This window comes from Indicator indicator, chromosome 4 (assembly GCF_027791375.1).
Source record: "Indicator indicator isolate 239-I01 chromosome 4, UM_Iind_1.1, whole genome shotgun sequence".
Classification (NCBI taxonomy): Eukaryota; Metazoa; Chordata; class Aves; order Piciformes; family Indicatoridae; genus Indicator; species Indicator indicator.
In genome coordinates, this window is record NC_072013.1 from 47,228,841 (window position 1) to 47,249,316 (window position 20,476).

At 43.8% G+C, this 20,476-nt stretch overlaps 1 protein-coding gene across 6 annotated transcripts in view; it reads left to right on the top strand.

Moving 5' to 3' along the window:
- ACTN1 (actinin alpha 1) overlaps positions 1–20,476 on the top strand; it is an 88,831-nt gene that overhangs the window by 37,546 nt on the left and 30,809 nt on the right. For all 6 annotated transcript variants that reach the window (XM_054400283.1, XM_054400281.1, XM_054400284.1 and 3 more), the window contains exons 2-6: positions 4,323–4,437; positions 9,562–9,681; positions 16,013–16,099; positions 17,480–17,567; positions 18,497–18,575. In XM_054400283.1, coding sequence (XP_054256258.1) covers positions 4,323–4,437; positions 9,562–9,681; positions 16,013–16,099; positions 17,480–17,567; positions 18,497–18,575 — 489 coding nt within the window. The remainder of the gene's footprint in view (positions 1–4,322; positions 4,438–9,561; positions 9,682–16,012; positions 16,100–17,479; positions 17,568–18,496; positions 18,576–20,476) is intronic.

Consider the following 20,476-nt stretch of genomic DNA (forward strand, 5'->3'; position numbering starts at 1 on the left):
GATGATATATTTTTGTGCTATTATTTAACAGAAAGTAATTTTCCAGCTCTGCAAAATTTCCATATGCCTCAAGATTAACAGTATTTGTTTCCTTGTCTTTGAGACAGGGTAAGTGGGAGAATAATCTCCAGCCCTTGTGCATCTGCAGGCAGCAAGGAGGCACATCTGCTGCCTCAGAGCGGGGTTTGAACTCAGAGCTGAGGAGACAGTGCTTCCCACCTGGCAATGCGTTTATTTCTGCCCTATGAACTGGGCTGTGCCTCACCTCACCCTAGCAAACACAGGTGTTGGGGGGTTTTTTGTTTGGCTGCTCCCAGGGCTGGGCCTGTGCCAGAAAGATGGGGCTGGCTGCTCTCAGCATCCTTTCCACTTTGGAAAGCTTGTTAGCTGGTGACAGGCAGCACCGCAGGGCTTAGTGGCTGCACTGAGCCGACTGTCACCGCCAGCTGTGGCTCAGGGCGTGGGGAGGAGCAGCTGCATTGTCCAGAATGTTGTTGGGGTGAGAAGGTGGTTTCAGGATGTTTCCTAGAATAACAAAAAGGATCCTGTGATGCATGAAGCCAAGTCAGTAAAAACGGCTCCAAACAAGACTGTCAGGATTGCAAAACTCAGCAGAGAGCAGAATTTAAGCTCTCACCTTTCTCTTGGGCCCCTGACTTTTCTGCCACATTTCTCCAGCCTTATCTATCAAATCTCCTTCTAACTTACTACTCAGAAGTAAGAAGGTATTTTACTCTTGTGGAGCTGTTTTCTGATTGTTATGTTTTGATGGATGTTTTTCTGGGTTGGCCTGTGAAGGATATACTTTGTGAACCCCATGGCATTTATTAATAGAATCCCTAATTTGGCTTTCTTGTAGAATAATGCATCCACACTGGGCTGCTGGTCACTGCTGTTCCCATAGACGATTCTGCTGCTTACAGTATTATGCTTACTGGAGTTCATGCACCACGTGAGGGGTACCTGGAGAAAATAGCTGTGTATTGTGTCTAGTGGGAACAGTGTATTCACTCTTTATTAACCCTTCGTGGTCCATGTCTTTGAAGATCTGGTATGTCAGCTCTGCCACTGATGACTAGCCATCTTACTTAAGCATGTCAGAGGCCATGGTGTGATGGAGATGGCTCCAGCAGAGTAAATGGAGGGCTGGCCTTGGGACTCAATTTTCCACCAAGCCCTAGGTGACTCTTGCAGTAAATAATCTCATTGATCTGGTTATCCTGCCAGCCTTTGTAATAACACATAATTTATAAGATTTGTAGGTTACTTTTAATTTCATCCATGTTTCTTAGAAATTTAGACCTGATCACCCGATTCAGTATTCAGAATATGCAAACAGATGCCCAGTTTAGCTGTACTGGGATTATTCATGATTTAAAGCAGAGCTTTCTTATCTGCTGATGGAAAACAAAACTGAAATGGCATCAGGGAATTCATACAAGAAGTAAAAGTGCCCTGTGAGTTCTCTCCCAGGCTTCCTCCTCAATTCAACACATTTTATAACATAACCCTGGGCAAGTCACTAGCTCAAGGGTCTTGCTTTGACTGCTGTTCAAACATGAGAAGGAGGTTCATGTGCATCTGCAACCCTTCTGACATGTCTTGCATTGATATGTGATGATGATGTAGCATTTGAAAGCATCTCTGTTCTCGTTTACCCTTCTGGAAGAGTTGAAGGAACCTGGCTGCAAAAGGGAGCCAAGTCAATGAACTTCTCCCAAAATACAGTGCAGGCAGTAGAATGAAGAAAGTAGTGCCAAAAGGATGTGCTTCAAGATACAGGACCTGTTTTCAAATAAAACCACTCTTATTTGAAAAAACTTCACTTTCATTTCTCAGAGGAATAACAATAAAAAGTAATAAAAGGTGCTTAATGACTTATTCTTTTTTTAAAGCTTCCCAATCTGGAAGGAAACCAGACCATCTTGAAAAAAAAAAAGCCGAAGCTTTCACAATGCAGGTATCCAGCCAAAGGGCCCTTGCCATGAAAGTATTTACAGCTGCACTCTTATCCTGCTGCATCCCACAGCCCCAGCAGAGAGCAAGGCCAGAGCACAGCAGTGGGAAGCCCAGCAGCTGTTGAGCAATGTTTCTTCCAAGCAAAGATTCTGCTATGCTATTTGTACTTGCGTAAGCACAGATGTGAGCAGGTTCACAGAGGAAGCCCAGCTTCTAGACAAATAAGAAGGCCTGATGCTCTGCCATTTGGGGTACTCTTTCTTTTGAAATCCTGTGCATGGTGGAAACAGTGGTAGAGCAGTTCTGAATTTTTGGCATGCCTCACTGTCAGCTGAATCCTTTCTGCTGCAGTTCCCCCAAAGACTAAGAAGGCATGACTGCTGTGGTTGACTCCACCCGCAGCTTGGCTCATGCACCCCAAATTTTCTCTTGCAGGGGCTTGTTAGACTCTGCTGAAGTGTCTCCATGCACTACTGGGCAGAATCCTAGCCATACCAAAGTAAACAGTTCTTGCCTGGGGCAGTGAGTTCAGCTGGCTCTAGGAGAGTGAGGGAAGAATCATAGAATTGTTAGGTGTTGGAACAGACCTCCAGAGATTCTCAGGTCCAACCCTCCCTACCAAACCAGGATCACCTAGGGCAGGCCACCCGGGAACATGTCCAGGTTGGCTTTGAAAGTCTCCAGTGAAGGAGACTGCACAACCTCTCTGGGCAGCCTGTTCCACTGCTCCATCACCCTCAAGCTTCTCCTCATGTTGAGGTGGAATTTCCTGTGTTCCAGCTTATATCCATTATTCCTTGTCCTATTCCTGGGTGCTGCTCAAGAGAGCCTGTCCCTTTCCTCTTGACACCTACCCCTCAGATGTTTACAGATGTTAATAAGAAAGACTTCCTTTCCTTGTAGCAGCACTGAGCTGTTGGAACTACTCATTTTTTGAGTAACCTTCCCCCCTCTCTTTAAGGAATTACCAATTTATACCAAGGAAAGTCTTTACTTAATCGTCTGTTCAAACACTGTGAAACACATTCATTAGCACTGAGACAAACTTGTCCACCTTAGAAGAACTAGTTACTACCCTTTACTCCTGAGGTGGCACTTCTGTGTCAAACAGCTTCTGCGTTTCCAGACTGGGTTCTTTTGATTCACCTATTTTAAGACCACGCCACACTTAGGTGCCTGCATTTCTCGTGTTTTGACTGTCCAACAGTAGCATTTGCTTTTCTCTTTCAGACCCCTTCGCATAGTGCTCTTTTGGGATAATCCCTACTATTGCATCTCTTGGATGAGATGGTCTCTTCCACTTCAGTACCTCACATATCCATTGTTCAGAACATGGTCTGAAAGATTGCAGCCACCGAAAATGTGCCTTGTCATCAGTTGTGGTGAAATTCACTTCTCTCTTATGTGAGATTATCTTATCCTGACCACTTGAGTTCTGAAGGCCTTTCCAAAAACAGCTTTGTTTTGCTTGAAAGCCATTGACTGTACTGTAGATTGGACCTCAGTCCCTCCTGCGCTTCAAACTCATTATTAATCCAGTGGTGGTGCATCATATCACTAATTACAGAGTGGCTGTAATTTCTATTATTGAGGTGGCTGCAGTGATTTTTCTGCCAGAGGCTCTCAGTCAGTGGGAGTTTTGGACTGTGCAAGACATTAGCGTTGCTAAGTGATGCTTGCTTTTATCATTTCTAGGACCTGTGCTTCTGTGAGATGGGTGATAGCACTGTTATTCAGAAAGCATTTACTCCTTCAGTTGGTGGGGAGGAAGGTGGGACAGTCATGCAGGGGAGGTTGGAGGCAGCAGGACAGACTACTGGGATGTGGTTTATCTGGTTGAAGAGCTTAATGTGCTGTTCCTCAGTGTCTTAAGGGCTGCAGTGTTTGCTGGGAATGGAGTAGACCAGAGGCAGTTGGCTGTAACAGAATGATCCTTTTTATCCTCAAGGTCCTGTCTAGAAACAAGAAGATCTGGAATGCTGTTTGCCATTGGTATTATGCAAGATGTGTCATCTAACTCCACTGGAGTCCCTAGCAACCTGAGCACTTAGCATGCCTTAAAGTCAGTTTCAAGGAGTTCTAGGCCAAATGGAATGTAGAGGCCTCTCCAGAAAATCAGACATGCTGGAGCCATGAAGTTGTTACTGTCCCTCTCAGACTCCTTCTGTCATGGGAACATCCTGCAAATTCTTTGGATACTAAGGATCATGTTCCATGAGGGCAGGAAGTGGAAAGGTGATAACAATAACCAGTGTTTGAATCTGTGTCATGGTACCTAGCAGCACTGCTTTAGTTCTGAACTGTTGTTTGGCTTCTGAGAAGATTACTGACTGCCTTTCTTTTTTTTCTTTCCTGTGTTTTAGACATTTACAGCATGGTGTAATTCTCACCTTCGCAAGGCTGGGACGCAGATTGAGAACATAGAGGAAGATTTCAGGGATGGTCTTAAACTCATGTTACTTCTGGAAGTCATTTCAGGTGAGAGAGGTTCTGTGTGGTTCTCTCAAGTGTCCTGAGCATCTCTGTCCTGAAAAACACTCTCCTCATTTCATGTAGAATAGCTATGGCAAGGGCTGCAGTGCTGCAGATTTTGCTGGAATATACAAACATCTCCCTAACAAATATCTTGTCTCTAGCAGTGACCATTAATGTGCTTCTGGAATGTACTCCAAGTTTTGTGGCCTGTGCAGGCTGTCTGTTGCATTCCTGCTCCTGCCTCTCAGCTTCCCTCTGACCATCAGGAATGCACAGCCTCCTGTGAACGCTCAGGCAATGGCTCTTACTGCTTGGCAGGACTGACAAAGCAGCTCTGGGAAGGTTGTGGGAGTGCTCTACTAGCTAATCATATCGAAGCTCTACGGCAGTGAGAATAGATAGAAGTTATTGAAAGAGGGGAGTCAAACCAGTAAATCTTCTGTGTCATTTTTTTTTGGCTGTAACTGAGGCTTTTCCATTCAGTGCTCAAATCTTCAGGGGGAAATAAAAAAAAATCCCAAAGAAAAGCAAAATCCCAGAACATGCAGTCTGAAATAAAAACAGTGGCATGAACAAGTTAGGTCAGATTTGTTTCCACTCCCTATCACAAATGTCCCACTACTTGACAGATATCTCCCAGGGATTATTTCATGTAAGCAGTAATCCCTATTGGTGTGCTGATGAAATAAAAACCTTAGTAAAGTATTGTGGGAAGCATCAGGGTGACTATATATGAAACTGGGGTTGTGTGCTCACAGACTTTCTTCTGATGGCTTTTGTGCCAGTAATAGCCACCCGGTGTCTTGCACTCCTGACCTTCTTGGTACCTTTTTCAATAAAACTGCCATGGTAGAAGCACTCAGGTGGCTTTCTGTCTGCCCTTCTTTCCCTTCCTCTTTACCAGCTCCTGAAAAGATGCTGTCAGTATACATGTTTCTCAGGATTTACCAAATGTAGGATAAAACATCGGGGGGTTTCCCCATAGTAGTGGTTCATAGGGATCAGAGTTCAGAATATTATCAGAGCTTTGCAGCACGTACACTGCTTCTGTGGTGCCTGTAAGAAAAGAGGTGATGCAGTCCTTTTAGTTTTTTCTGTATTTATGTTCCCTTGCAGAGGAGGGGCTGCAGCCTGGAAGCTGGAGCAGATGGGCCTTGATGGCTTAGTTTCTAATCACTGAACTGGAAGATAGAAAAGCAGGAACAGAGGAGGGCAGAGGAGGCTTGGTGCTGAAGCCAGGGCTCTCATATCTCACGTTCCTTAATTTCATTGCCCCATCTCCCACTCTTCTGCTTGTCTTGCCCCTTTGGAGCCCACTGATGGCCTGCAGTGGTGGTATGGGCACAGCATTTCCCTATCTGCTGCAGGGTAGCTCTGTGCCTACAACCTACCAATTAGACAACCAGTGGGCAAAGGCCTGGGGAGCAGCTGTGGGCTACATCCCACCAGAGGCCATGGACCTTCACACACTAAGGATTGAGTACTTTTCCCTTGGAACCAGCAGGAGCTAGACCTGTGGTTCTCTTAGGTACAGCATAAAAGAGGAGAAATTTAGCACACTTGTGTTTTCCCCATTTCATTTCTGTCACTGGCAATTCCATTTCCAGTTGTGAGCCCTACTGATTTTAGGGAGCCTCTTTCTATCTGGCCCTGCTAGTAGCCCTTTTGGCCCATAGCTGGGGAAGCAGCAGCCCAGCCTGGAAGCGGCTGTGGGGGTAAGGAGTCTCCTGCTGGGCTCACCCCTGTCATCCTGCCATGGTTCCCACTGATCACCTGCCAGTCTTTGGATGGCTCTTAGTCCTCCAGTTCCAGCTTCTGGCCTTTCTTTCAGCTCTTGGCTTGCTCCACATCTTTCTCTTCCCATATTTTGGAGTATTGATGTGGGCATGGTTGCTTTGTGGCAGAGTGATCTATTCCTCTTAACCCAGAGGCTGATGGCCATGAGAGCGCTGTGCCAGGCTGACCAAGAGCCATCCAGAGTCGAATGCTTACTCCACCTGGCCACCCAAGCAGGGTGTGTGAGAACCACTACCTCTTTCTGCTCCCACTGCAGTGCTGGTAGTCTCTGTGCCACTGTGGGAGAGAAGGGATGGAGCCTGCATCAGGAAAGCTGCTGGAGACCCTAGAGTGGGAGAAGGGCTGTGCCACTGGGGCTGTGGGAGACATGTTTCAGGGCAGACCTTCCCATGTGTCCTTGGGGGCATGTTCCTGCTGGGCAGCTAGGGCAGGCAGGAAACATTTTCCCATACAAAGTGGGAAGAATGGGAAGCAGTGGTGTCCTGTAATAGAAGGGTGCCTCAGTTACACTCAGCCTGATAGCTTATCACAGTGAGCTATGCTACTGACAGGTCCCTTTCTAGCCCAACCAAAGCCCCTTGGTTTCCCAGGCGCTGTGATGTGGGGGAAGCTCCACAGACAGTTCTGGGCCTTCCTCGTTGCAAGTCCTGTCCTGCTAGCCCTGGGAAGTAACAGCTGTCCATCCCCTAGAAATTGCCCCAAAATGCACACTTTCATTTTTCACCACATGTATTTCCTTCTGCTGACAAAGCTGTTAAAAAAAATAATACTACAGGACTGAAAAAAGGCTAAGCTCATATTCAGTACTTTAAAAATAGTTATAAGGCTTTTTTTATTATTCCCCCCTCCCCAACCAGAAGGAATTACTAATTGAATTTTTTCCTAAACAAATATGCTGTAAATGTCTATGCCAACATTTCCTTGCATTGTTTGGCTTTTGAAGTACAGCCTTGGGGGGGCTAGTACATGAAAATCATAGAATGGAAGTGAGTAGATCATTTTGATTGTGTCAGCTAGGAAAAGTACTGAGAAATAAAGCAATGATGCAAATAGGTGAAAGCAGAACTTATTTCTAGCAGGCTTCTCCTTTAACAGTCTACATTGTTAATAATGTATGGCATGGAACCAGGTGATGCTTTTATCTGGAAATCTAAATTTGTAATAAAGTCCAAGTCTGAAGGAAATAGCCATTGGGTTTGGGGACTTTTTAAGTTTTCCCCCACTCCCAAAGGATTCTGAAACAAGTAGAAAGAGTCCAGCTTTGCAAGCACTATCAATTGCTAGAGGATCTCATTGCTGTCAGAGGGAAGAATCCTGCTGTCCCCAGCCCCAGGGAGAGCAGTTCAGAGACTGTCTCTTGTGTTGGCAGTGCACATGCGGCCACAAGGTGAGTTGGATCAGCTTGCTGTTCCAGCTGAAACATAATCTCTTCTCCCTTTTTTTTTTTTTTTTGTTTTTGCAAGGCTCTTTTACAGTCACATGAACTGAAGAAAATGTTTGGGGGTTTGGATTTTTTTTTTAAGTTGGCTCAACCCATTTGTTGACACTTGGCAGCATAAGTCTCCTTAAGTCTATTGTGACACCACATGTAAAAATGTCATTGTGAAACTGTCACCAAAAACGTGTCCACTTCTATTTAGCACCACTAGCATTATTCAAATGGAAAAAGAAAGTAATGTGCCATGATGTTTACTTGAGGCTCTATTAAACCAAGAGATTTGGGTTTTTTAATCCTAGGATGGAGGCAGTACCATAAATACATCTTTTTACTCAACTTGTCAGACATCAGTGCTTAATTTTGAAAGCAAGTCTGGTTTTATTCTTAAGCTTGAGAGCTAATGATACCACTCTACAGTAACTGCTGAAGCACTTCTAAAGGGTTTTAATTTCCAGATCTTTTTTTTCTCTATATATATAGGGTGTGGTTACAGAGATAATTTAATTTTATCCCTTTTGGCTTTTCCTCACTCCTTTGTTAGGAAGCAAGCCACCCAGTTTAGTATGAAAAAGAATTCATTAAAAAGTGCTTTTCTTTCTCACCCTTAAGCCTCAAATAAAGGTTTTAAATCAGCTTGCAGTGACTTAAAGATTTCAGGTTTAAGATGTAGCAGGAAACTTTTGTAATCGAATGGGTCAGGTGGCTAATTACTTGCTTAGACTTGCCCATTTGATCTCCTTTTAATTATCTCATAACTTTTAATTTTTTTTCTAAACTGCAAAAACTGTTTGCATTTTGTTTGCATTTTTTTTGTATTCTGAAGCTTATGATCTGAAAGCAGCTGTTGCTGTGTGTCACATGCAGGTGGTTCCTGATGTTGTTTTCAATTATATTTCTGTCAGAGATCTCTTTGAAAAGTCTGCTTGTCTGTCCAAGTTTTAATGCTTACTCTGCATTTTGGGTTAGTGTTAATTAAAGTAGACTAGAAATGCAGTTAGAGGCAGTCTGTTAAGAAGTACATGACTGCTCTTGATGCAACTCTTTCAAATAAACAAGATCGAGAAATTGTGTTTCCAAGTCTTCCAGCCTTACTCCAGTCACGAGCTGGTGTTTGCCTTGAGACTTATTTCTATCAGAGATTTACCTGCTCTTACCTCAGAGCTAGGCTGCTTCCCTTTTCTCCCTCGTTGTAAACATTTTAAATGTATACCACTGTATGATAAGAGACCATTACATAGAGTTAGAAGTACATTGAACATGTAATGGAAAGGAGTTGAGGTGACAGTCCTCACAGTTATAAAGCCACTTGCCAAAGAAATGATTTTATTTCCTGATAGGGGCAGTTATGGCCTTCAGTGAAGAGACTAGAGAGGTAGGAGGGAGGCAGGGAGAAAGGCAAGATAAGAAATCACCCTCGTATTTGACTATAGGGAGTTCCAAGAAGGAGAGATTTGCTTTGTAAATTGCGTGCTGTAAATGCTGGAGGGGATCTCCTCACCTGTCTTCGTGGGGGAGTGAGTTTGTGCTGTTTCCAGGCATCGTTATTTGCAGTACAGAGGTTAGTTCCAATGTCTGTCTCAGGGGTTGTTTTGAAGGGCCTTTTCACCTCTTACACAACCTGCTGCAGAGGGGACTCAGTACCAATAATTCCTCTGTTACTGAGTTATCTGGGACGCCACAAAAAGATACTTTTTTTTGGCTGATTCTTCCTGGGTGTACTTAACAATGAGTACAGCTGTCTTACATTTGCTGTCAAGAAAGAATGCAGGGTGGTCTATCCTCTGCCTGGATGAGCAGCAGGAGCTATCAGCGTGGGGAAACACTCATCAAGGAAGAAAAGGTTCAGAGTCATTTTCTAATACTTTTATTTTTTTCCCCTCTTTTCTTGTTAGGTGAACGTTTGGCTAAGCCTGAAAGAGGCAAAATGCGAGTGCACAAAATATCCAACGTGAACAAGGCCTTGGATTTCATTGCCAGCAAAGGAGTCAAGCTAGTATCTATTGGAGCAGAAGGTAAGGAAACTATCTGATTTGTCTGGGCCCAAGCTGTGCTTAGTTGTTGCCTTTCACTCCTGGCTGCGTGTCACTTCCTTTTGTGCCTCCCTAGCCCTACCATGTCCTTGTAGAATAAGCCACAGAGGAAAAAAGGAGATATATTAGGCCTTTACTCTGGATTTACATCCCACTTTCACACCAAACTTCCAAGCCTTGGGTTTATTGGTCAGGTCCTCCTGCCTTTCTCCTGGTTCTCATGAAAACCTTGAACGGTGGCAGAAACAAATTAATTGAGATGTTTCTTTTTTGAATGAAGGAAAGTCACAACTGAAGCATAACAGCTGCTTGTATTTAGCTTGTTGCAGAGCTGCTGGGAAGGATCCTCTTGCCATAGGACATCTTATGGGTCAAACCCAAGTGCAGTCAGGGTTTTCAGGCTTCTCCTGCGTCCCATAAATCCAGGAGCTCTGGATCGAAGCCAATGTATCCTTGTATAGAGACAATCATGGCAGCACCAGGGATGCCCTCAGGATGAACTTGTGGATCATGCAAGGCAGCAGGGAGTTTTGTAGGATTTTTTTCCTTTTTGGCAAAGATGGTAGGTGTTTTGCAGAAGCATCACCTGAGACCCAGAAAAGCTTTCAGCTAAGTAGGTAGCTTGTTCTCTATAAACCTTAACAACTTGTTGTCTTATCTGTGTTGTGTTTTCATGACACTTGTCTTCCTCTCTTCTGGTCCTATGTGTGAGTCCTGACTCATGTTGTCACTGTTGCTGTGGAGACACTCTGCTACTGTGGTTTTTCTAGGTTTGTCTTTAGAGTGACCACGGAAAATGAAGGAGGTTTGTTATCTCCAACTTGCAGATGGAAATGCATGGTTTCTCCAGGGAAACTCGTGACAGAGCCAGGAAATGAGCCTGTGATACAGTTCTAGATGAGTATTCCTCCTTTGGGACAGTTATGGGGCTGCAGGGCTGAGCCCTGCCTGTTCTTAGTCCAGGAGGTCAGAGCAGTATCAATATACTGTCTCCAACGTTGGCCTTTAAGGCATACTATTGAAGACGTCTCCAAGATGTGCCCATCCTATGCAAAGGAGGTCTTTCTTGCTCATGTCTATAAATACCTGAAGGGTGGGTGTCAAGAAGGACAGGCTCTCTTCAGTGGCACCTGGTAATAGGACAAGGAATAATGGATATAAGCTAGAACACAGAAAATTCCATCTCAACATGAGGAGAAACTTCTTTACTGTGAGGGTGATGGAGCAGTGGAACAGGCTGCCCAGAGAGGTTGTGAAGTCTCCTTCACTGGGGACATGAGGAGAAACTTCTTTACTGTGAGGGTGATGGAGCAGTGGAACAGGCTGCCCAGAGAGGTTGTGAAGTCTCCTTCACTGGGGACTTTCAAAGCCAACCTGGACATGTTCCTGTGTGGCCTGCCCTAGGTGACCCTGCTTTGGTAGGAGGGTTGAACCTAGTGATCTCTGGAAGTTGCTTCCAACCCCTAACATTCTGGGATTCTGTGATACGGAGGCATTGGGCCCATGGTGAAAGCCAGCTTAGGTCATCTAAGTGTGATCACAGCATGGGCTTCTCCACTCTGGCACCTGCCTTTGCACACAGGGCAAGCCCAGGCCACTCTGGTGGTCACCAGGAAACATAACATACTTCAGGGGCTTCTGCCCAGGCCATTCAGGTGCTTGGTGTACAATAAAACTGGACTTTTACTTTGAACACCACAACAGTAACTGTCCATGGAAGGGATTATAAACCTTGCTGGCACATGAATTTTAAGGGCTGACTTTCAGACTCTTAAGAACAACGTTGTGCAGCAGCAGGACAGAAGATAAAGCCAATGAGGCAGTCATAGCACTGCACCAAGAAAATGAGCTGAAAATGCCTCAGTCATGTTTGACTGATGCAGGAAGTTTTCTAGATGGCTTTTCGCCTAGAAGGGAAAACCACTATCTGCTAGCAGTGTAGTGGGACTTGCTGGGGCAGTTTGCTCCAACCCTTGGGTATCTGCTGGGCAGCAGAGTCCAGTGTAAAGGGTCTGCAGTGCAGCTGTAGTTGTCTGTGTGTATTGCACAAATGGCATTGACCATCAGTCCTGGCTTTACTTCTTTTCTTTTTTTTTTTTTAAAGTTCCAGAGAGAATCCCAAAGAGACTCTCAGATCACCTAAAGACTTGTGAAACCTTGTGCTTAATCAAAGTTAAAGCCAGCAAAAAATGTTTTTGTGGCATTTATCTCGTATTTCATCAAATAAAGACCCCTCTGCTGTTAACAAGACAAGCTCTGTAGCCATGTTCCAGTGAACAAGAACCAGAGTCGAAGAGGACTCCTACACTCAGCAGGAGTGCAGGACATATTCCAGGTCCATATTAAATGGAGCATGAACTAAGCAAATAAAATAGGCAATGAGGGTTAAGAGCTGTTTTTCACAACCACCTTTGGCTGTTAACAGTTCAAGATGGTTCTAAACATCTTTGTTAGCCAGAGTCCATAGGATCAAAGCAGTTGTGGCGTAGAGCAGATCTGTGTAAATCTGGATCAAGGAAGGCTCTAGCCTGGTGCAGCTTCCAAGTGGTTTTGTCATCTGCTTTCAAATCTCTCTGTCATCTGACGCCTCAGGAGCTGCCTTTTGCAGTAATAGATTCCATATTGGTGTCTAATGCTCCTGGGATTTAACAGATTGAATAGGTCTAGTATGTGATCCTAAGGCTGTTTTATCAGCACCTCTAATGTGCACAGAAAATTGCTCTTTTCTTGGATGTGGCTCAGTTCAGCATAAATATGACTTTGGATGAACTGATCTTGTTCTCACCTGCATTTTAAAAAGGTAGTGGCATTTTAAAAGCCACATCTTATGCAGCCAGCCAGTCTTGCTCTGAAGGACTATTTGTCAGGCCCTCAACTGGCTGTCAAACAAAAGGGTGAGAGTACTCTAGTTTTGCCATATTTTGTTTGTGGCATTTGGTATGGCAATGGGACCTAGGTGGAAGCATAGTCACTGGTGCAAAAAATTTGCATCCAGTGGATGTAGATGCCTCATCAGCTTTAGCCAGCAACTGATCTATGTCCAAACTGAATGTAAATCACGTTAATAACGTATACTTGCTGCTGCTCTTCAGACAACAGCTGCTGATGGTAGAGAAAGTGCAGGCAAGGTTTGCAGAGGTCCTTCTTAGGAAGAACACTTGGAAAAGCAGAGTCAGGTAGAAGATACGGTCTGATTTTTAGGCTTTTAATATTTGAACTGCTCTCACATTGTTGAGCGTTACTTTTATCAGCAGGGGACAAAACACAGTCTCCCTAATTAAGCATTAGATTGTTCTAGCTTTGTAGAGTAAAGTTCAGGTTTTTAGCAATTCCTGTGGAGTTTCTTTCTCTTAATCACCAGGAAGCAGGAGGCTTCATGCAAACCTGTTTTGCAATCATGTTTTTGACTTTTGTTTCTTGGCCAGATTCCACTCTATCAGAAAGAGACTGGCAGCAGCTGAAGGGATCTTAAAGGAAAAGGAGATTGGCACTGGGGAATTCAGGGATGGAAAACCAAGTGAGTTAGGGTCCAAAGAACACATGGATTTTCTCATCAGCCTGGCTGGCTTTGTAACCAGGTTGCCAGGAGAAATAAAAAATGCTTGCCTCTAGAAATAAAAAATGCTTGCCTGCTTCTAAAAAAAATAGTAACAGTTGTGTCAATTTGATTTAAAAGGAAAAAAAAGAGAGGAGGAAAAGGACTGGGGATGGTGTGGTTTGGTAAATGCAGTCAGGGATGAATCAGTCACTAACATCACTACATCAGTATCTGCTTGGTAGATGGTGGGGTTTCTGTGTCAAGAAAAAGTAAGATGTTATGTAGAGGTGAAGGACTGGAAAGATTCTGGGCGTCTTCCTGAGCAGCTTTGCTTTGGTGCACTGCTAAGGACGAATCAGACATAGGAGTGGGAAGCACACATCTTCCTTTTTAAATGGCTAATGCAATGGAGGGGGGATGGAGTGGAGAGACACTTTCCACCTTAAGTCCACCAGCTAACTTTATAAAACTGGAATTTGAGAACATGAACAGAGCACAGTGCTGAAGTCTAATGCCATATTAGCAACTTAATGCCATGTTGGTTTATGTAAGTATCTTGACTTTTATATCCATTTGAAATCTGTGGAACAGTAATATTAATTACCAGTTTCAGCTCACTGGTTATTAGGGTTCATAAAGCGTTTTCAGCATTAAAGTATTGCCATCAGATTTTAATCCAGTCCATTAAAATAAAAAACTCAATTTAGTTACAGATGTTAAATATATCCTAGGGTACTCCTGCCAACTGCTGTGGTTTTTACAAGCATTGGAGGTTTTTGATGTTTAAAAATCCTCACAATGATCTCTCACATGAACAGAACAAGCTGAAAACATGAATGCATTCTGTTATAATTTAGCTGTAGTATCTCAGGTATTTGTAACAATAGTAAGGATTTTCAATTAAATTGATTGCAGTGCTTGGAGGGGTGAGGAATGCAAAAAGTGCAAAACCAAATGTACTTGCCATGGCAAGGCATTTTCTTACATCAGCCTAGCAGACAACCCTCTGGTCCCAAAATACTTGCAAAAAACATTTGTGAGAACACCGTCAACAGGCAAACATAGTTTTTTCATGCTAGCAAAAATAACTGTAGTTGTTCTGTACTTCAGTGAAAAGTTGTTGGCTATTTAATTCTGAGCAGACTGATGCCCCACGAAGGTATCTGTATGTACTTGTAAGTGCAGGAGTGGGCACAGGGGCTTGCAGTGTAGAACAAGGTGATAGGTCTTGTTTTCTGTCTTTTCTCTAAGTTCCCAATACATATGTGTGGCAAAGCACAATAGAGATTATCCTTCTAATTTACACTGGAAGTTGCACCAAATGTATTGCTAAATCACAAGCCTTCAGGAATTTGGACTGGACAGACACCAGTTTGCCAGGCCTGCTACTTGTCTGTAAGTGTAACTGAGGTTCACAATCTGAAAATTTTTCATAAGAGGAAAGATTTCTTTTAATGTTTTAGAAGGAAAATTTCAAGTATTATTAACTTCTGTGACAGGGTCCAGATAGGTGGCAGTTACTGTATTGCAGATTTCTACTTGCCCCAGAGCATGATGTGTTCCTACTAGGCAGCTTCATGACAGAAGCAGTGGCACAGAGGTGTCTGCAGGAGTACAAAAATTATTTCTGGCAGGCTTTTCTTACTGAAAGCACTCTTGTAACTCTTTGGTTATTTGTGAAAGATCTTTCTGCCATGCAGAAATGTGCCAGAGAAGGAGTAGGAGAAATGCAGATAGGCTAGTTTCACTATCTGAAAAAAATGTAGGCTGTAAATTTTATAAAGTGTGTATATAGTCTCTGTGGAATTTTTGTAGATGTTGTGAGGATCAGCACTTGAGACCCTGCTGCTCACCATTTGGACTGTTTGGTGCTAATCTATACGTGGTGGAAACCCCTTCCTGGGCTAGCCTCCCCTCAGAACTTTGATTCCTCATCCTAAGCAGATCATAGCTCATATATGCAAGCAGTCACTTTCCATCAGCCCCTAGCTGATTTATATTGCAGAGTCTGGTGAGCAATAAAGCACAATCTGCTTAACAGCTTAGTTTATGTTATGGTCTGCTCAGACTGGCCAGCATGAATTAGCCAAGCAGAATCCATGTACTTTGGTGTATGCTCTCATGTCTTTGGGCAGTTATATGACTGAAAGTAGTCCTATACATGCAGTGTGGTGTATTTAGGCTTGTTTGGAATTAAGAGGTTGATGTTTGTTTGGTTTCTTGGTGATATATTATTCACATGACAAAAACAGCAGTCAGAGCTCATCTGCACTGGGAAGTCTCACCAGATCTTTTGGTATAATTATGCTGGGGCAGTTACAAAGATGACTTGGAACAGACATCAGTGTGAGAGGAAGGCTTTTCCTTTTCCCAGTTTGGCTATACGGCTTTTAAGTGATTAGAATTAAACCTGGTTTCAAGCCCCTGTTAGGAATTACACTGATCTAAATTAATCCTTAGTTCTGTTTTTTGTGGGGTTTTTTTGTTTGGTGTTTTTGGTTGGTTGGTTTAGTTTTGTTGGGTTGGGGTTTTTTTTTGGATGATTGGTGTTTTTCACACTCCTTGCTACACTGTAAGAGAACCAGTCTGGTTACTGGGTGCTACTGGGCAAGATTGCTGTACCAGCAGAACATCTGCGGAGGCAGGAATGAATAGTTTTCAGATGGATTTCCAGTTCTTCCATCTGCAAAAGGAAATGCTCCAGTTTTATTAGGATTTGCACTTGCAGCTGATGGCTTCTGTTTCTTCTCTTTCTGCCTTTTTTTTCCCCCTTAGAAATCGTGGATGGCAATGTTAAAATGACTCTTGGAATGATCTGGACCATCATCCTTCGTTTTGCCATTCAGGATATCTCAGTTGAAGGTAAATCTTAGTTCTTTCCAGCCACTCTTTAACAATTGGGGTAACTAAATGTCATTGCCACTTAAAAGGCCCAGAATATGCTCTTAGATGAGTCACTAGAAGATCCTAGGGAATGACCCTTCCCAAGCTGCCCTGTCATCTCACTGGCATTTCTCTTTATGTTCAGCTATACTGGGAAGTTTTTCCACCCTTTTCTTGAGATTTTAAGAGCAGTTCAAAAGGATATCTAAACCTGAAAGCCAGATTTTCTGTTGAAATCTATTGCATTTCTTGCAGGCTGATTCAGGGACTATCTCTTACAAGTTCTACAGAACTCTCCTCTCTAATCCACAAAAGCTATCTCCTTATTACATAACCTCACTGTGAAAATAACAGTAGCAAAATTACCCCAGCAGACTCTTCCAGACAAGGAATTTTCTGACAAGTGGAATTAAATCCTCAGTAAGTTTGCAGATGATACCAAGCTGGGTAGCTGTGTTGATCTGCTAAAGGATAGGGAACCTTTACAGTGGGATCTGGACAGGTTAGATCGATGGGCCAAAGCTAATTGGGTCACAACAACCCCATGATAAGTATGAACTTGTGGATGTGTGGTTGGAAAGCTGCAGCTTAGAGGGGGATCTGGGGTATAGCTGACTGAATGTGAGTCAGCAGTGTGCTCAGGTGGCCAACAAAGCCAATGGCATCCTGGCTTGTATTAGAAATGCTGTGACCAGCAGGAACAGGGAGGTGATTGGTGAGGCCAGACCTTGAGTATTGTGTTCAGTTCTGGGTCCCTCACTATAGGAAGGATGTTGAGGTGCTGGAGCATGTCCAGAGAAGGGCAAGGAGGCTCCTGAAGAGCCTGGAGCACATGGCCTGTGAGGAGCATCTGGGGGAGCTGGGGTTATTCAGTCTGGAGAAGAGGAGGCTGAGGGGAGGCCTTATCTCTCTTGACAACTACCTGAAGGGAGGTTGGAGCAGGGAGGGAGCAGAGCTTCTTCTCCTCGATGGCAAGTGACAGGACTAGAGGAAATGTTTGCAAGCCATTCCAGGAGAAGTTTAGGCTGGATATTAGAAAATACTTCCTCACAGAGAGGGTTCTCAAACATTGGAATAGTCTGCCCATGGCAGTGGTAGAGTCACCATCCCTGGTGGTGTTCAAGTGTCATGTGGACCTGGTGCTTAGGGACATGGTTTAGTGTTGACCCTTCAGTGCTGGGTCAAGGGTTGGACTGGGCAATCTTCGAGGTCTCTTCCAACCAGGTATGTTCTGTGAGTCTGTGTAAATAGAGCACAATACAGTGCAGTCTGTACCAAAGAGGTTTTCCTAGCATATGCTCCAGACACTCCTGCTTTCTAAGAAAATAAGTTAATTGGTGTGTTTTCTTTCTTTCTTAGAGACATCTGCTAAAGAGGGACTTTTGTTATGGTGTCAGAGGAAGACAGCCCCCTACAAAAATGTAAACATCCAGAACTTCCATATAAGGTGAGTTATGAGCAAGAGCTTAGCTTTACAGTCTGTGTTATTTTAATGTCTCTTGGTTTATTCAACAATGATCCTAACAGACCTCCCAGGACAATGCAGATGCGTGTTACACAGTAACACCATAGTCCAAAGCAAGACCTAGGAAATTAAAGGCAGAGGTTATAAGAGGATCCAAGTACCTACATCTCAGTTCCTCATTCTGGTTACAATTGCTGCTTTCGTAAAAGTTTAAGAGAATTTAGTCCTCTGGCAGCAGCATAGGGCTAAGCGAGACAGATTCTGCTTTGTGAAAGTTTGGAATGCTTTAGGAGCCATGAAATAAGGGCTGCACCAGAAACTTTGTAGTGTGATGGAGCTGGGAGGGAACTAAAGGATTTCTTGCTCTGCTCTTAATAATTCCAAATTGGCAGATGTTCCAGTGAGGATTCTGTATCATAGTGCTTTTTCCAGCATATCTTGAAGAGCTGCATGAACCATATAAATGTAGAGCATTTTTTTGAGAGCTTAAATGCCATCCTTGCTATCCAGTACTGTAGTGGAGCTAGCTATGGCCATCTGCCTTTTCCCTAAGGAATGCACTTGTTCCTCCTTTAGGGCTTGTATTTACACCTTTCTTCAAGCTTGAGCTCTACATCTTTCCTTGCATGCTCCACAAGACATGCACAGTTCATTCAGCACAGAGAACTGGCAAAAAGGAGGTGGTGATTGCAAGAGCCAGCCTGAATCACCATGGATTTTCCTAGGGATTGAAAGGGGCCCTTATTGCAGTCTCACGCAGGTACAAATCTTGGCTCCTTCCTAGCACTTACAGAAGCACTATTAGCTACAAACTAAATCAGAATTAGTAATTCTGCTGCCATGGTTCCTTCCCTCATGCTCATGCCCATCACTGTGTCTCTCACTGGCTGTCTCTTCTGTCTCCCTTGTAGTTGGAAGGATGGCCTTGGTTTCTGCGCTTTAATTCATAGACACCGTCCAGAGCTCATTGACTACGGGAAGCTACGAAAGGTACAACTCAATTTGTTTGTCAGACCAGATGCTTGGCTCCTCGGAAGTAAAGAGAGAGAAGAATTAGCTTGATAAGCATAATTGGAGAACTTCAACACAAGCTGGCAGTTGCAGTATTGGGGAGAAGGAATGAGGGATGAATCAGTACTTTCAGGCTTCTTAGTGAAGCATGAACTTAATGAGCTTCCTAATTGACTTTCCTTGCATTCAGGCTGCCTTATGAGAGACATGTGCCCCATTCCAACTGATGAGCAAAAGCTGGCAGATTCACTAACACCAAACGTGAGACTGATTCTGTGCCAGTGTCACAGACTAGATTGATACCTGGAGGATGAGAATAAGCATTCAGCAGTTTGTGCTGCCAGCAGTGTCTTGACCCAGCAGGGTGATGGAAGAGCAAATTGGGTTTTCATCATACTGGCAGTCCTGCAGTCTGCCGAGGTCCAGTTTCACTGTATCTGTGCACATGTGGAATGAGTTGTCACCAAGAGTGTAACTGAGGTGGTGTCACACAAAAAAGTTTGACTTTCTGATCTCATGGGCTGGGTGTTATCAAACACAAACGTGCTGGATATTGGCTAGGGAGATAAAAATGGAAGGCCATCACTAAAGGACCTGGGCTCTTGGATCACTGTGCAAATAGACAATATATAAATGAGTTAATAAACCTAGCTGCATCCTTGAGGCAATTAATTGTACAATGTGTGATTTGCTTTTCAGTCACCTTTTATGTCTTTACTGTCTTACAGAGCTGTCAGTTATATTATCTGGTCAGTTTTCATGTGTGGAGTCAGCACATGATGAATAAAGAGTGGGGAGAAACTGTACCTATTGACATAAACAGCACCAATAAAAAAGGGAGTTATTAGAGTTACATTTTCAGTGCCTGATCTTGGGAAAATAAAAGCAGATAAGCAACATGCATCTGACAAACCCTAATGGGTAAATGATAGAACAAACATTATGAACAAAGCCCTAAGCCAAACCCAAACTCTCAAGAGTGAGGGAGAGTAAGTTATTTGGTCATGTTGCCCGCAGGCTTTTTAAGGTGAAAGAGAGGGTGATTGTCCTAGCCAAAAGCAATGTAGATGGGAAGGAATTTATCCTCCTTGGAGTAGAAGCAGCATCTTTTGTTCTCTGCTTCCCTTTGATCTCATCCTTCATGAGATCCTAAACACAGTTATTGCCCGGACTATTTCTGTCATTTGTTTCCTCCTTTATTCCTTCTTTCTCCTCCCTTTGGCTCAGTTCAGCTGATTCTTGCCTTCCTGGAGCTTACTTCTCCTCTCCTCCTTCCCTCAACAACAGAGGAGCAAACAAACCAACCAGCCCAAACCTTTTGAATAGTCCCTGACTCTGCAGAGGACTTACCTTGCAGAGAAAGATGTGAGAAAGGATGCTAAGAAGCAGCTATCACAGCTGATAGTAGATCAGAGCTGCATCTCCAGGTCTCTTCCAGCTCTAGGGAGTGGTTAATGGTATCTCAGTTGTGTATGCCTTTGGTGATGTTGTGTTTCTGTGTACACACAAACACATATGTTTAAGATAGAGAGGTGAACATCAGTCCAAACCGCCAAGAGGCCTGCATGAACCTCCTGGTTGGGCACTATTCTTGTGTAGTTTTAGTGTTTTCTGCTCCATCACAGAGGCCGTGTCTATGCTACAGACCCTGTATTGGCAGTGCATGCTGGCAAAAGGTAGCCAGTGTGACTGCACGTCTCCTTCCCAAAAGATGGCAACATCTTTTGTCAGCACAGTTAGGTACTGAGTTGATGTGGCTATTTTTCCTGGTCTAGGTATATTAGTGGAGCGAGCATGACTGCCTATGTGCACTGCCTAGCTGAAGTTGCTTGTATAGACCAGGCCCCAAAGTCTGCCCACCTTGGTGTCAGTGATTCAGC